General features: G+C 34.4%; 1 protein-coding gene across 1 annotated transcript in view; it reads right to left on the bottom strand.

The window, feature by feature from the left end:
* Window positions 1-13,431, bottom strand: part of LOC129222552 (cell adhesion molecule Dscam2-like) — a 182,457-nt gene that overhangs the window by 26,059 nt on the left and 142,967 nt on the right. Inside the window, 4 exon segments of the mRNA XM_054857065.1 lie at window positions 1,223-1,321; window positions 2,506-2,752; window positions 9,941-10,011; window positions 12,054-12,215. Coding sequence (XP_054713040.1) covers window positions 1,223-1,321; window positions 2,506-2,752; window positions 9,941-10,011; window positions 12,054-12,215 — 579 coding nt within the window.

Genomic DNA, 13,431 nt, shown 5'->3' with positions numbered 1-13,431 from the left:
ATTAATGACACTTGTAGAGTCTGTTTATGTTCCGATATATAAAGAAAAAGTCTCGTGTATGCTGCTTTTAAACGGATAAAGAAGTAGCCATCTTTGCATCGCATCTTCATTTTTTTTATAATACCAATCAAACCTCTAGTCGCTGCTAAAGATCGATTCTGAGACTGCTCTAATGCTAAATCGGGGCTTACTACATTAAATCTACCTTTCGTTCGTTTGACGGACAGCATTCCTCTCTTCATATCATTTACAACTTCTAAAGGTAGTTTTATCATATCTTGTAAATAAAGAGTCCCCCCACGAATGTAATTTGTGTGATTCGTGGAGAAAAGGTAACATTTGTCTAGTTGTTAACAAATGCAGTTCAAAATTATTACTTCTATCAGCCGTAACTAAACTTAACAAAACTTCAACCATTTCACAATAGCTGTTCAAATATTTAAATATTTCGTATTCAGTGCTCTTGGCGTGTAAAAAATTTAGATAACTCATCAAAATATCTACAATTACTCTATTACATTGATTATATTTTTCAATTAGGCCTGCATGATCTTTATCAACTGTATTCTCTCTTATTTCTTTGAGACAAGTATTTAGCAAATGCATTATTAATGATTGTCAAAAAAAAAAAAAAAAGATTTTTATATGTGGCTCTTGAAGACCAATGTAAAAATTTGTTTTTTGGTATTAAATAATGTTTTTCAACAAAAATTATTCTTTTAATTTGTATTTTTTTGTTTTATTTTAAATGACCTAGCGTTAAATATCTTAACTTTCAAAAAACAACAGTACATTGAAACTATTACGATCATTAAAATGATTCAGATGAGTTTGCTCAATTCATTTACTTAGTACCTAAGGGAGCGGAGTATAAAAAATTAATGGACCAACAAGCCTCCTGGCAACATCCAGAATCGTAATGTGCAAACTTTTCTGAGTTCAAAACAATTTACAGAATGCGCTCCTCATATTTTGCATACTCAACTCCATACAGCGCCCGCTCTAAGTCTATTGATGCAGGAGGACAGTATTTTGAAGAAATTTAAATATTTATACAAGTACGATCAATAAATCTATTTTTCCCAGAAAATGCGCATTGCTTTCATAATGATCCATGTAAGTTTGGTCTGTTTTCCTAATAAATTCAGAATTTTATATATTTTCAGTTGCATTTTAATACTCGTTTAAAATTAAAAAAAAAAAAAAAACTAATTATACGCACCAGTTACAGGAGCATTTGGTGAGACTTGCGTTTCCCAAACCACTTTAATGGATGTTGATGTTGCATAGTAGGATTTAATAAAAGGTGGAGTCGGTAGATCTAAGTAGAAACGTGAAAAATGAAAATACAAATAACTTCATTCAGAAAATAGTTTTTATCTATATTGCAAATTACAAATAAGGCAGTGAGAAGTAAAGGGTCAAATTGATTAATTTAAAAATATGCTGATAACCTGTACAAATGATAGTACCACTAATCTGATAAGGGGAAATAATTAGTACATGTAGCCCTTGTAAGTGATTTACAAAGCTAGTAAATACAGCATGATTTAGAAAAAGAATCAATGAAAGCATATCTAGCGTTTGAGCTTCAAATGTGTTTTACTCAAAACTTTAAACCGTCCACTGACATCCTTTAGCTTCTCATAGCTTCAATGTTAGCTTATATTTTGCAAATGAAATATAGTTAGTAGCAAGTTTCCTCATACTTTCTTAGTAAAATTAAGCAAACTTTACTTGGTAAAACCATATTATAAGACATTATTGGAGTCAGTTGAAAATATTTGATATGTTTACCTTTAAAATTGCAATGCAGTGCTGGCCAAATTATTAGATTAAGAATGTTTTAAAAGCAAATTCTTTATTGATTACATAACTATAGACACATTAACGACCAGTGAAATAATTATTTAATATTTAGTATGCATTCCCTTGTTCTTGAAGAGCATTTTAAGTCTTTTTGGAATACTTTTCACAAGGTTTACACCATTTCTTAACTTTTTAAAAAAGGAGATAAAACATTGTTTATACTCACCATTATATATACTCATATACACATACTCACTAATTACCTAAAACTAACTTTAAATATATAACAGAACACACTAATAAAAATAACTAGTGAACTGTTTAAGTTAATTGAGGTTATGTTCCTGGTAGGTAGATAAACAAAGAACATAAACAAAGTAGACAGTGCTGCCACCTGCAAACATTAAATTATGCTAAAATAACGTAATAATCAGCGTACAGTATGTACTGTATTTTAACAGTAAAATAAATAGCATTTTAGTACAAATAGTGTACAAAAAAACAAAAACAAAAAAAAACTCTTTAGTCTAATCATTTGGCCAGCACTGTAAATCACACAATTGCAGATCAAACGTATTTTAGAGATCTATGTTAAAGTTTATTTTTTTACTAATAATTGAAAAGAATCATACAAATTGTAATACTCGTAAATACGTAAATGCATTTACATTAGTGAATAACGTGTTTAATTCTTACCATATTCTAAAGTTCGGATATTTACGGACTGGGAGGGTGGTCCAGCTCCTCGCTTGTTGAATGCTTGAACAACAAAACTGTATTCGGTAAACCTGTAGAGATTATAAAGCTCGTGAAACTGTAATCCCTTTTGAGGGCTGTTTAATTGAACTGCTATGAACGTGTATGGATCGGTACTTGAGGCAAGTTTGTATCCAACGTAATATCCTTCAATGACCGATGATTCATTTTCTTCTGACATTGGTTGCTGTAAAACGTAAGAATGTATGAAATTGTAGTTATGCAATTGATTGAAGGCAATTATAAAGTTAAACAATTTGTGTCAGTGTGAAATAATCGAGACAGGTAGTTGAACCAAAGATGAACAATATTCCTAACGCAAACCGACTCCGAAAAGTAGAATCAAATTATACTTTTTTTAGCACTAAACGGTGATACAGCAGTGTAAAATGTGTAACAGCAGGGCAAATGACGAAATTTGAAGATGTTACCATGGTCGGTCGCTATTGTATGAAACTATTTCAATTTCAAGAAGATATAGTTATAACTTCCAGATTAGAACGTATTTCGATTTAAATGCGTTTAAACTCCTTGAATTTTCAGTTAAGATGCAATTTCTGAAATAGTTTTTCTTTTTCTTTAACAACCATTAATTTGATTCTATACAAGTTTAGCAGATTCATAATTTTATGTTGTGAAAATGGTGAATATATTTATGTTAGGTGGTCATCTTAAGTACTCTTATTAAAGTAATGCAGTAAGGGATTTTCTGTTTTCCGCGGTTTTCATATATTTCTCAACATTACGTACTCATTGTTCTGCTATCATTTATGAAAAAAAATCCAGGACAAGTTGATCTAAAAAACATTTATTGTAATTCTTTCGTAATTTCCGTCATTTTTTTCTATTTTAAATAAGCATTTTATTACTGTTCTGGAAGTAAAAACAGTTAGCCTGTTTTGTTTTTTCACATTTTACAATTCAATATTCAGTATAGGGGCAGATTTTGCTGCACTATGCCCAAAAAGGAGCTCACAAGCTACAATATTAAAAGTGTATTATAATCATAGTTACATTATATCTTACAAAAAAGTACACTTGATATACGCATACACATAAGCGTTAAATTCCAAATAAAGAAAATTTAGCTAAATACCCGTAACCACAAAATTTCAAGAAAATTGTCAATGATTTACTATGTCCTTCTTTGGCTCACTAACCTTAGTTTAAAATTTTAAAAGAACTTAAAAATCTTTACAAAACGGAATTATTAAACTAGCTGTAAATTTCAAAAACATTACTTAGTAAGCTGATCTAGCTTACATTTTAAAGAATATATGGTACATCTTCATATTTTTGGAAAACTACACAATATCATATACTACACAAAATTACATTTGTACACAGTACAAATAACATTTGTATGTATATACATACAAATTGGCAAAATACATTTGAATGTATTTCTGACTTAGCCGCGGCTTAGGGCGGTAACCTACTGCAAAATACCCAATATCATTCAAAAATCAGTAACCCAACGTTATAAAGCACAAAAATCGCAAAATATTGCAGACACGTGTTTCGGTGTTACAAGGAACACCTTTTTCAATGCAAAGAAGTGTGAGCCTTCTGTATGAAAAGTCATCCGCTTTTCTCGGATGTTTTTCTGTTCTTTGTAACACCGAAACACGTGTCTGCAATATTTTGCAATTTTTGTGCTTTATAACGTTGGATTACTGATTTGTGAATTTTCAGCACAAAGGTATTTATTCGTTACCCAATATCATGTTTCAAGTGTTAAACAGAGAGAAAAAAAAGCGTTATAGATTCTATTTTAAGTCATTTTGGAAGAAACTTAAAATTATTTTACCTAGTGGAGATTTGAATAAAATTCAATGTTCCATTTCAAAGAAACGAGTCACCCTGACGTTATACATTCTCCTGCCTTTGATATCCTTACAAGGCTGCCCCCCCCCCCCTTCTATAAATTTTTGAGGAATTAGTTCGATTCGAGCAAACATTTTTTAAGTCTTGGCATGGACACATGTTTTCCTATTTCATTTTTTGATTCGAACAATTTTTCGTTCAATTTTGAACAGTTTAAAAAAAATCCAGACGTTTCGGCTTGCTTTGCTGCAGCCATCAACAGTGGTTTGAGTTTGGTGAGACTAATTCCTGGCTTCGATGGCTCCGGTATTTAAGCGAACTGCTGCTGGGTTGCTGGTCCTGATTGAGAGGCGTTCTCAAGGCGCTGGTGGAATAAGGTTCCTGATTGGATGAGATTCAAGTCACTGGGTGATCCTGGCACCTGATTGGATGGGATTCACAAGCCGTGGGGGCTACCGGTTTCTGATTGGATGGGACCACAGTATGTTTTAGACTGTTGTTTCGAACGGATCTAAGGGCAGGGTGCCATGTTTTTGGTAAATTGAAATTATCCTCTTTTCTGTTGAAATTAAAGGGGTGTTTGGAAATTTCTATTACTTTGCCCGTCTTCATCGTGAAGCTATAGAAATTTTCAAACATCCCTTTTATTTCAACAGAAAAGAGGAAAATTTCAATTTACTAAAAACATGGCACCCTGCCCTTAGATCCGCTCGCCACAACAGTCTAAAACATACTGTGGTCCCATCTAATCAGAAACCGGTAGCCACCACGGCTTGTGAATCCCATCCAATCAGGTGCCAGGATCACATAGCGGCTTGAATCTCATCCAATCAGGAACCTTATTCCACCAGAGGCTTGAGAACGCCTCCCAATCAGGACCAGCAGCCCGGCAGCAGTTTGTTTAAATAGGGATCATCGAAGCCAGGAATCAGTGGATTCATTTTCGACGTCGAGCGTTCGATCCGGTCGGACGTGTTTTTCTCTCGCTCGCTCGCAACCGATGTCCAAGCAACCACCGCGGAAGAAGGCGGCCGCTCCCGGGTATAACGGCGTAGACGCCCTTGTCAGGGCCGGCGGGGTTTGCCCCGTCACTGAAACCGTCCCCCGGTCTAGCGCCCCCGCTTCTCCCCGCTCCCTTGCCTCTACGACCTCCTCTCGGAGCAACTCGTCAGGCAAAAAGCGAAAGACTGCTGATCAAGTTCTGGAGAAATATCAATACGACAGCACCCAAGTTAGAAAAGACCTAGAAGCTTGCATCGACCAAGCCGCTATTGCAGGAATGTTAAACTATGCTGGATGCTTACTACGCAGTCTGGATAGAATCGACCATAGATCCTGGACAGCCACTCATCGAAGGCTCCGCCAGGAAATCGTCGACATCAAGATGGGAGCTTTTGCAAGATACAAACCAGATCCCCCTTTTGACTACTCCTCCCGTGATGAAATGGACGACGAAGACGCCAACCAAAGCCCACAAGTTTAACTTCCTCCCGTTCCCGCAAAACCCGAACTGCCTTTACGGAACAAGTTCTCTCCCCTTCATGTGGATGACAAGGATGCTCACGAAGATGTTCAAACTGAAGCAAGTACAGCCCCCATACTTCCTACTGCCAACCCTAGTACAGCAAGGACCAGACCGCCACCCATAACGATCGCCAATGCTCCTGACCGGGTAAAACTACTTGCTGAACTCGACTAGCTTTGTGCAGGATCCATACAAGGGGAGCTCATCGGCGATGACCTCCAAGTCTTCCCCTCGCTCACCGAGGACATCAATCTAGTCGAGCGCTATCTCCAAGAGCACAGAATGCAATTTCACAGCTGCGTCCTCCCGAGCAAAAGACCCCTCAAGGTGGTTATCAGGGGTCTTCCCCTGTCCTACCCAACAAACGAGATCCAAGATGATCTAAAAGGACTCGGTTTTGAAGTCACCAAAGTTCTCCAGATGCAGGACGGCCCTGAAAGAAAACCACTTCCCCTCTACATAGCTGTACTGAAAAAGCTGAGGATATTTTCGAAGTTAGTCATATCGGATACCTTCGCATCTCTGTCGAGCGTCTCCACCCAAAGTGGACACCTGTATAATGCTACCGTTGCCATCGCTTCGGCCACACCGCTGCAAAGTGTTTTCGAGCTGCACGTTGTCTGAAGTGCGCTCAATAGCACCGCTCTTACGAATGCTAAAAGGACAAGTCATCAGCAGCCTGCTGTGCCCTTTGCGGAGGCGCCCACACCGCAAAAGCTCCCATCTGCCCGGAACGACCAAGGCCCCGACAGCCCAAGCACCCCCCGGCCCTTCCCCGTCCAAAAAGGAAACGCCTGTACAAGAAGGACTCAACGAACTGCCCCCACGACCGCAACGGACTTCTTACCGAGACCGCTTGCAATATAGCAGCTCTCCACTCCTCATTCAAGCCAGGTGTTGGCCCTACTCACCCAGGTTCTCTCCCAGCTCCAGGCCAAACAGAAACTGATTGACGCCCTCACAAGCGGCCTCGCAGCCCTAGCGAGGCCTTAAGCTTGCTCCTCCCCCCTTCTTTTTTCCAGCAAGTGTGCTCCGGCACGTTTATCCTGCTCTCTACCCTTCACCAAGTCAGGTAAATGGGGGTTTCCCTCAGGCCTGTTAGCTATTACATGACATGGCATGGCAATCAGTTTCACCAAACTCAAACCACTGATGATGGCTGCAGCAAAGCAAGCCGAAACGTCTGGAATTTCTACTCCAATTAGACCACGGCCAATAAGCCCGGAAATGTTATCTCCCCATATTGACGCCGATCGTGAAAGCCTCAAACAGTATTTAGTTTTAAAAAACTTAACATTAGCGCCTACGGGACAATTTAAGGCAAATACAAATCATGCACTTCGAGGCAAATTTGCTTCAAACATGTTTGTTGGTAAACGCTCTTGATAAAAAACACCGTAGAGAAAATATCTTTTTGATTTGAACAATTTTTCGTTTAATTTTGAACAGCTCAAACCCCATAGCATTAGATCCTACGGGGAAACCAAAACTAAATATATACTCCGAACTTAAAGCTATTTTTGCTTCACTCAAACTTTGTTGGAAATACCTCTTGATGACCAAACTTCCGACACCGACTCCTGTACCTAAAAAGTTGTCAATAACTCCGACTATGACTCCGTATTTTTAACAAAAATTTAAACACGAAGGTAAAATGACGGACTCCGACACTTGAAATTTTAAATTCAGAGTCTTCGACTCCGACTTCTTTATCCCAAAATAAGTATAACTCCGACTCCAACTTCTTTATCCCAAAAAGAGTATGATTCTGACTCCACAAAGCTTGGCATAGTTTGGAACTTTAAGGGAAAATGACCGATTCCGAGACTTTGAATAAAATATCTTCGACTCTGACTCTTTTACCCTAAAGATATGCTCTAAAGAATAAGATTAACTGCAGCAGTGGTTTTTGGTGTTAAAAAATATTGTTGATTTTTTTTTTATTTTCACTCTATAGTTCTAATTTATGTATTCAGTTTATGTACATTATGTTTCTTCATAAATGTATGCGCATGCTATTTTTTGTTATTGTAAAAATTGTTTCATTAAGTTGACAGTTTGATGTTCTTTATTTATTTTTGAAAGTGCAGTTTTTCGTTTTTAATTATTTTTTTTTAACAACAGAGGGAAAACGAACGTTTTTTTTTCTTTTAATTTACTGTATTCATTTTAATGAGTTTTACAATAAGTTAGCTATACGAATGTAACACATTTTAGAAAACATATCGTTATAAGAACTGTAAATTCTTAGACGGAAACTCGGATTTGAAACAAGTTTGAAATGTAAAACGTGAATAAGTAAAATAAATAATGAAAAAAAGAATCAAATGTAAACTGAAATGTATATTTTCGAGTGGCAAGCTTGACTCATATTGTTTATTTCATTTTACATATAACAAACCTGATGAGTTTGAAAGATTTGACATATGGTTATCCAAAGTTAACTACCAAAGCGTATATCACAGGTATTTAGAATATTTCATCTTGTTTGAGATGTATTTTAGCCTTAAACTAACATACATGACGGGCAGTTGACATTCAAATTAATTTAGACACATTGTATGTGAATCGGATGGTTAATTTTGTCAAACTAACACTGAGTTCATTGTCATTGTTCAGAAAGTTTGACAATTTCAAAGTATTATGTGATTTTGTGTATACTTAATGACTGCTGTTGAAACTAAATGAAATGTATTACACTCTGTGTTTAGTACGAAAATGATAGACATTAGCAATTTTTGAAAATGTGATTTCCGCAAAGTAGCATTAATATGTACTTTCTATCCAATGACTATTAGACTTATCAAACAATATAAATGTAACAAGAAGTTCCGTTCAGAACGAAACAAACGAACACTTTCTCGTGTTTCAACATTTAAAATCTTGCACAAGATGAATTCTTGCTCAGTTAGCTTAGATTGTAAATTAGGTCATAATACCTATTTAACATTTAATGCTGATTTCAGAAAACAAATTGCATTTCATTTTAAAAACGTGTGAAATATATACGTTAAAAATATAAAAAGGCAATTAAAGTAGCAGTATTTTTAAACAATACAAAAAAGGGTAAAATATTAGTTATTCCCCCACAAAATAATTTTATCGTTGAAATAAAAGTAAACAAAATGCACATAAAATAAGTAGAAAAAGCGCCTGGGAATTTCATATCCACCCCTTTGCAAAAAATAAATAACTAAATAATCAAATGAAAATAATTATCTAAATATGATACATATGAATGAAAAGGATGGAAAAATAAATAAAAAGCACTCTTAAATAATATTGTTCAAAAATTAAATCATTTTCAGCTGTGTTCTGTTAAAAAATAAAGCCGTCAAAGTTTCCTTATTTTCTGTTCCTGAAAAATAAATAAAACTTTAGAATAAAAATTAAAATTAACTGTATGAACACACATTATTTTACAGCGTAAAAACTCTGCTTTAAATTAATTTTACTTAATTCAGTCGCTTTTGTCTAAAATTTGCTTTCATGCACGAGAGATTGTATTTAAATTTTTGTTAAAATCTGTTTTCACGTTTATTAAACCAAAAATTAAAAACTAATCATTATTTGATATTACAAAATAATTTTCATTGTTTTTGGTGTCTTAGATAAAAATGTTCAAAATTCTCCTGTAAACGTTATTGTATAAAAAAAATTAATTGTTAAAAAATATCCTTAAAGTAGAAAAAAAAATGTTTTACAAACATGTTCTTCATTAAGAAGGTTTTCCAACAAAGTTTGTGTTAAACAAATCCTCCTTTAAGGTCGGGATGTATATTTGCCTCAAATTTCCCCAAAGGTGCTAATTTTTTATCTCTTCAAAATCGAACGAAAGATTATTTATTTTAAAAAATAAAGTAAGAATCAAAGCATGACATCATTTGTGGATAGCCCCTTAGCTGAAATATGTTTCAGCTAAGTAAAAAAGTAATAACTCCAAATAGTACAATACATTTAAATTTTTAACTTAAATAATTTTGAGACAAATTTGTTTTGAGATAAAATTTGAAGCATTCTAACCTGCCAGGTGATGTTCACACTTTTTGAAGACATTGGTATCACTTCCAAAAATCTCGGAGGATATCGTGGCGCTGTAATAAATGGTGATATACATTTTAAATACTGATTTGGAAATTATTAGACAAAACATGATGCAATATTTAATTGTCCAAAACCAGTAGCGTAATAAGATTGCCCGTAGTAAGATTACCTTTTTGGTCGGGTTTAGTCAAAACCACCCATTTATGTACAGGTAGTAATCAAAATAATGGAAACACCTGTGAATAAAAGTGACATTTTTGAATGCGCTTCGTAAACAATAAAGAATAAAACTAGGTGTCTGATTTTTTCATAAAGAGCAATGAATACCTTCTGATTGTATGTGGTGGCTTAATTGAAGTTCTGGAAGGCTTGAATTTTTTTCAAGCGCGTGAAATGTCGGACCACTCAAATTTTTAAAGAGGCCAAATTGTTGAAGCGCGTCTAGCTGGAGCAAACGTAACTGAAACATCTGAACTTTTTGGCGTTTCTAGAGGTACATTATCTAAAATCATGCTAGAATACGCACATTGCGGTAAGAAAAGCTTGGCTACGCAAAACAGTGGAAGGAAAGAGAAGCTCACTGAAAGAAACCAACGGGTGCTGAAGTGGATTGTAGTGTCTAAAAAGTGAACAACAGCAGCAACAGAACCAAAGCAGCAAAGCTGACCACAGAGCTCAATTACGGTCTGGGTTCACTAGTGTGAGTGATTTTAGTTAGAAGGGCTTCTTTATAAACAGAACATTCACGGCAGAGTAGCGATTCCGATATTTTTTTCCCCAAGTGTTTCCATTATTTTGATATCTATCTGTATATAAGCAACCATATAAGAATACAAACAATGTGATAAAATCAAGGGTTTAGACAGAATATTACTCTCCAAACCCCATTCCTGGATGAGACGCTGTCCAAATCCCATCTATTTTGCAAAGCAGAAAACAGTTAGTGGCACTAAATGCAATATGCGTAAAATTTTAATCCAATAATTAATGCATGTCTGTTATCATATTTTTTAATAAAACAATTTATCCACATAAAACTTAAAAGATGATAATAAAAGCAACGTAATAGTTGAAAAATATTATGTTTGAGGAGGTTGTATTTCATATTTTTCGTGATACAGTATTAGTCGATACAAGGAGTCTTTAATAAATTTCCTACGTTTTTATATTTATGTACACTAAATTTTCAAGTAATACTACTACGTAAAACATGCTATAAGATGCATTAAAATTACACATGTGTTTTTTACACAATTTTACCCAAAGTGTTTTTTTTTTTTTTTTTTTTTTTTTTTTTTTTTTGACCCATTATTTATAAAAATAATCTGGTAGTCGAATGGCACAAATGGTTATTTTTGAGACGCATCCTTCTTTCCTTTGTTTTGAAAAAAATGCTTTTCGAATTCCTTTCTACGTGACTTAGTAGCTCAGAGAACACGTCTTTGCAAATTTTATTTTTATCCAATTGGACATCAAGTTTCTTCCGTTAAGGTAATACATGTTATATTTATTACGCTTACATAACGTTAAAGCTTCAAAGTTACAATGATTATTCAAGTTACTTAATTTAATGACGCACTTGAAAATGTCTAAATTAAATACCTTAAAAAGTGCGAAGGACTAAGAACCGATTACATTTTTTTTTGAGCAAATTGAATGAAAGAGTAATGAGACACCCCCTCATCCCGCCTGTATCGCAGGTATAGAACATCGGGATGTATTTATACTTTACTCATGATGATAAAAATCATCTTTATATATATATATATAGGATTATATATATATATATATATATATATATATATATATATATATATATATATATATATATATATATATATATATATATATATATATATATATATATATATATATATATATATATATATATATATATATATATATATATATATATATATTTATTTATTTATTTATTTATTATTTAAGCTCTAGCTTTGGTAACTATTACAAAAAGTGAGTTACAAATATGCTTTGACTATATACTGACAAGCACTTTATTTAAGTGATATGAATCATTTGATTAAATTAAATTTCCCATTCCTCTAAAGAAGACCTAAGTCTCAATACCTACGTTCTTCCAAAGTGGTTACAGCTACTTCAGCACCAAACTGGCTTTCTCCTAATATGTTTCGGCACTTTACTCTGAAGAAATACCTGGTGTTTGCCCTTAAACCACGAACAATGATGGCACTTTCACTTCCGTGAATGTTGAGAGGACCTCCTATTACATTTCCTGAGGTGAAAAGTACAATTGTTAAACGTTTCTTTAAATTTACACTTCTTGCAGTGAGAAGCAAATGGATATAAGTGACAAAATTTAAAAATTGGAGATAACCAGTACAAATGGTAGATGAACATCTCCTGTGCTTTGGGGTAAGAAAGAGTATTAATAGCCCTTTTAGCTGCTGTTGTACAGCATGATTTAGAATTGTTTATAATGAAAGCCTACCTAGGATCTGAACTTTAAACGAGATTTTCTCGAAACTTTAAATAGTCTACTTCCATTCCTTTGCTTCTCACTGCCTCATTTGAATAAATTTAGATACTTAACATTTAAAGATCGAGACAAAAATTATCAATGATCGTAACATCTATGTAACATATATTACAGAGTCCGGGAGCGTACCATTCGTATTTCAAATTTTAATAAAACCCAGTTTTGAGTCGGAATTATTTACATTATTTAAACGTACGTACGCACATATACGAGGATTCATTTTACAGTTTTAAACATCACATTAGGTTGATGACGTCACTCCATTATTCATACATTTAATGCGCTGATTGCTCTCTCTCTCTCTCTCTGGTGCTTTTCATTACTCCTACTACCATAGAAGCGATTATGCTGTCAATTTCTGCCCAAAATTTGATCTTCAAATCTTGTTGGGTTCTTGTATGGTTAATTACGGGATTTCAAAATTCTGTACCAAAACTGTAAGTGGTCTAGCCAGATGATGGGCACTCCAAACCTGCTCTTTCTCAGATAAGAAATCCCGTAAAGTTTCCCGCAAAAGCAACAATTGCTGCCCCTTTCAGTTTGAACATTTTCAGACTTTTATTAAGGGATATTTCCGTGCGTCAGATCCAGAACAACGTAAGTCACACAATCGCTACTTTGCAGGAGAGATAAAAGACGCTTATCTGCTGCATGCAAAGGATGGGGCGTGCACTTTTTTAACACTAGTAAAAATTACAAACGATTTTTTTTTTTTAAATTACGCTTACATGACTCGATGTGGAATATGATTCTACACACAATGCATTTAATAAACGGAAAATTGCAGTTTTTAGACTTAGGCTAGTCTGGCTCTGATGTAAAGATTTAAGACTCTTTCAGAGTAAGGGCAATAGAGGTGGAGTAGGAGGATACATCCACCTAATATAGTTTTTAAAACCGTGTAAAACAAAACTTTTATATATGTACCTACATTGTTAAAAAATAAAAATAT

Source organism: Uloborus diversus, chromosome 5, assembly GCF_026930045.1.
Source record: "Uloborus diversus isolate 005 chromosome 5, Udiv.v.3.1, whole genome shotgun sequence".
NCBI lineage: Eukaryota > Metazoa > Arthropoda > Arachnida > Araneae > Uloboridae > Uloborus > Uloborus diversus.
This window is presented reverse-complemented; position numbering and strand designations above follow the sequence as displayed.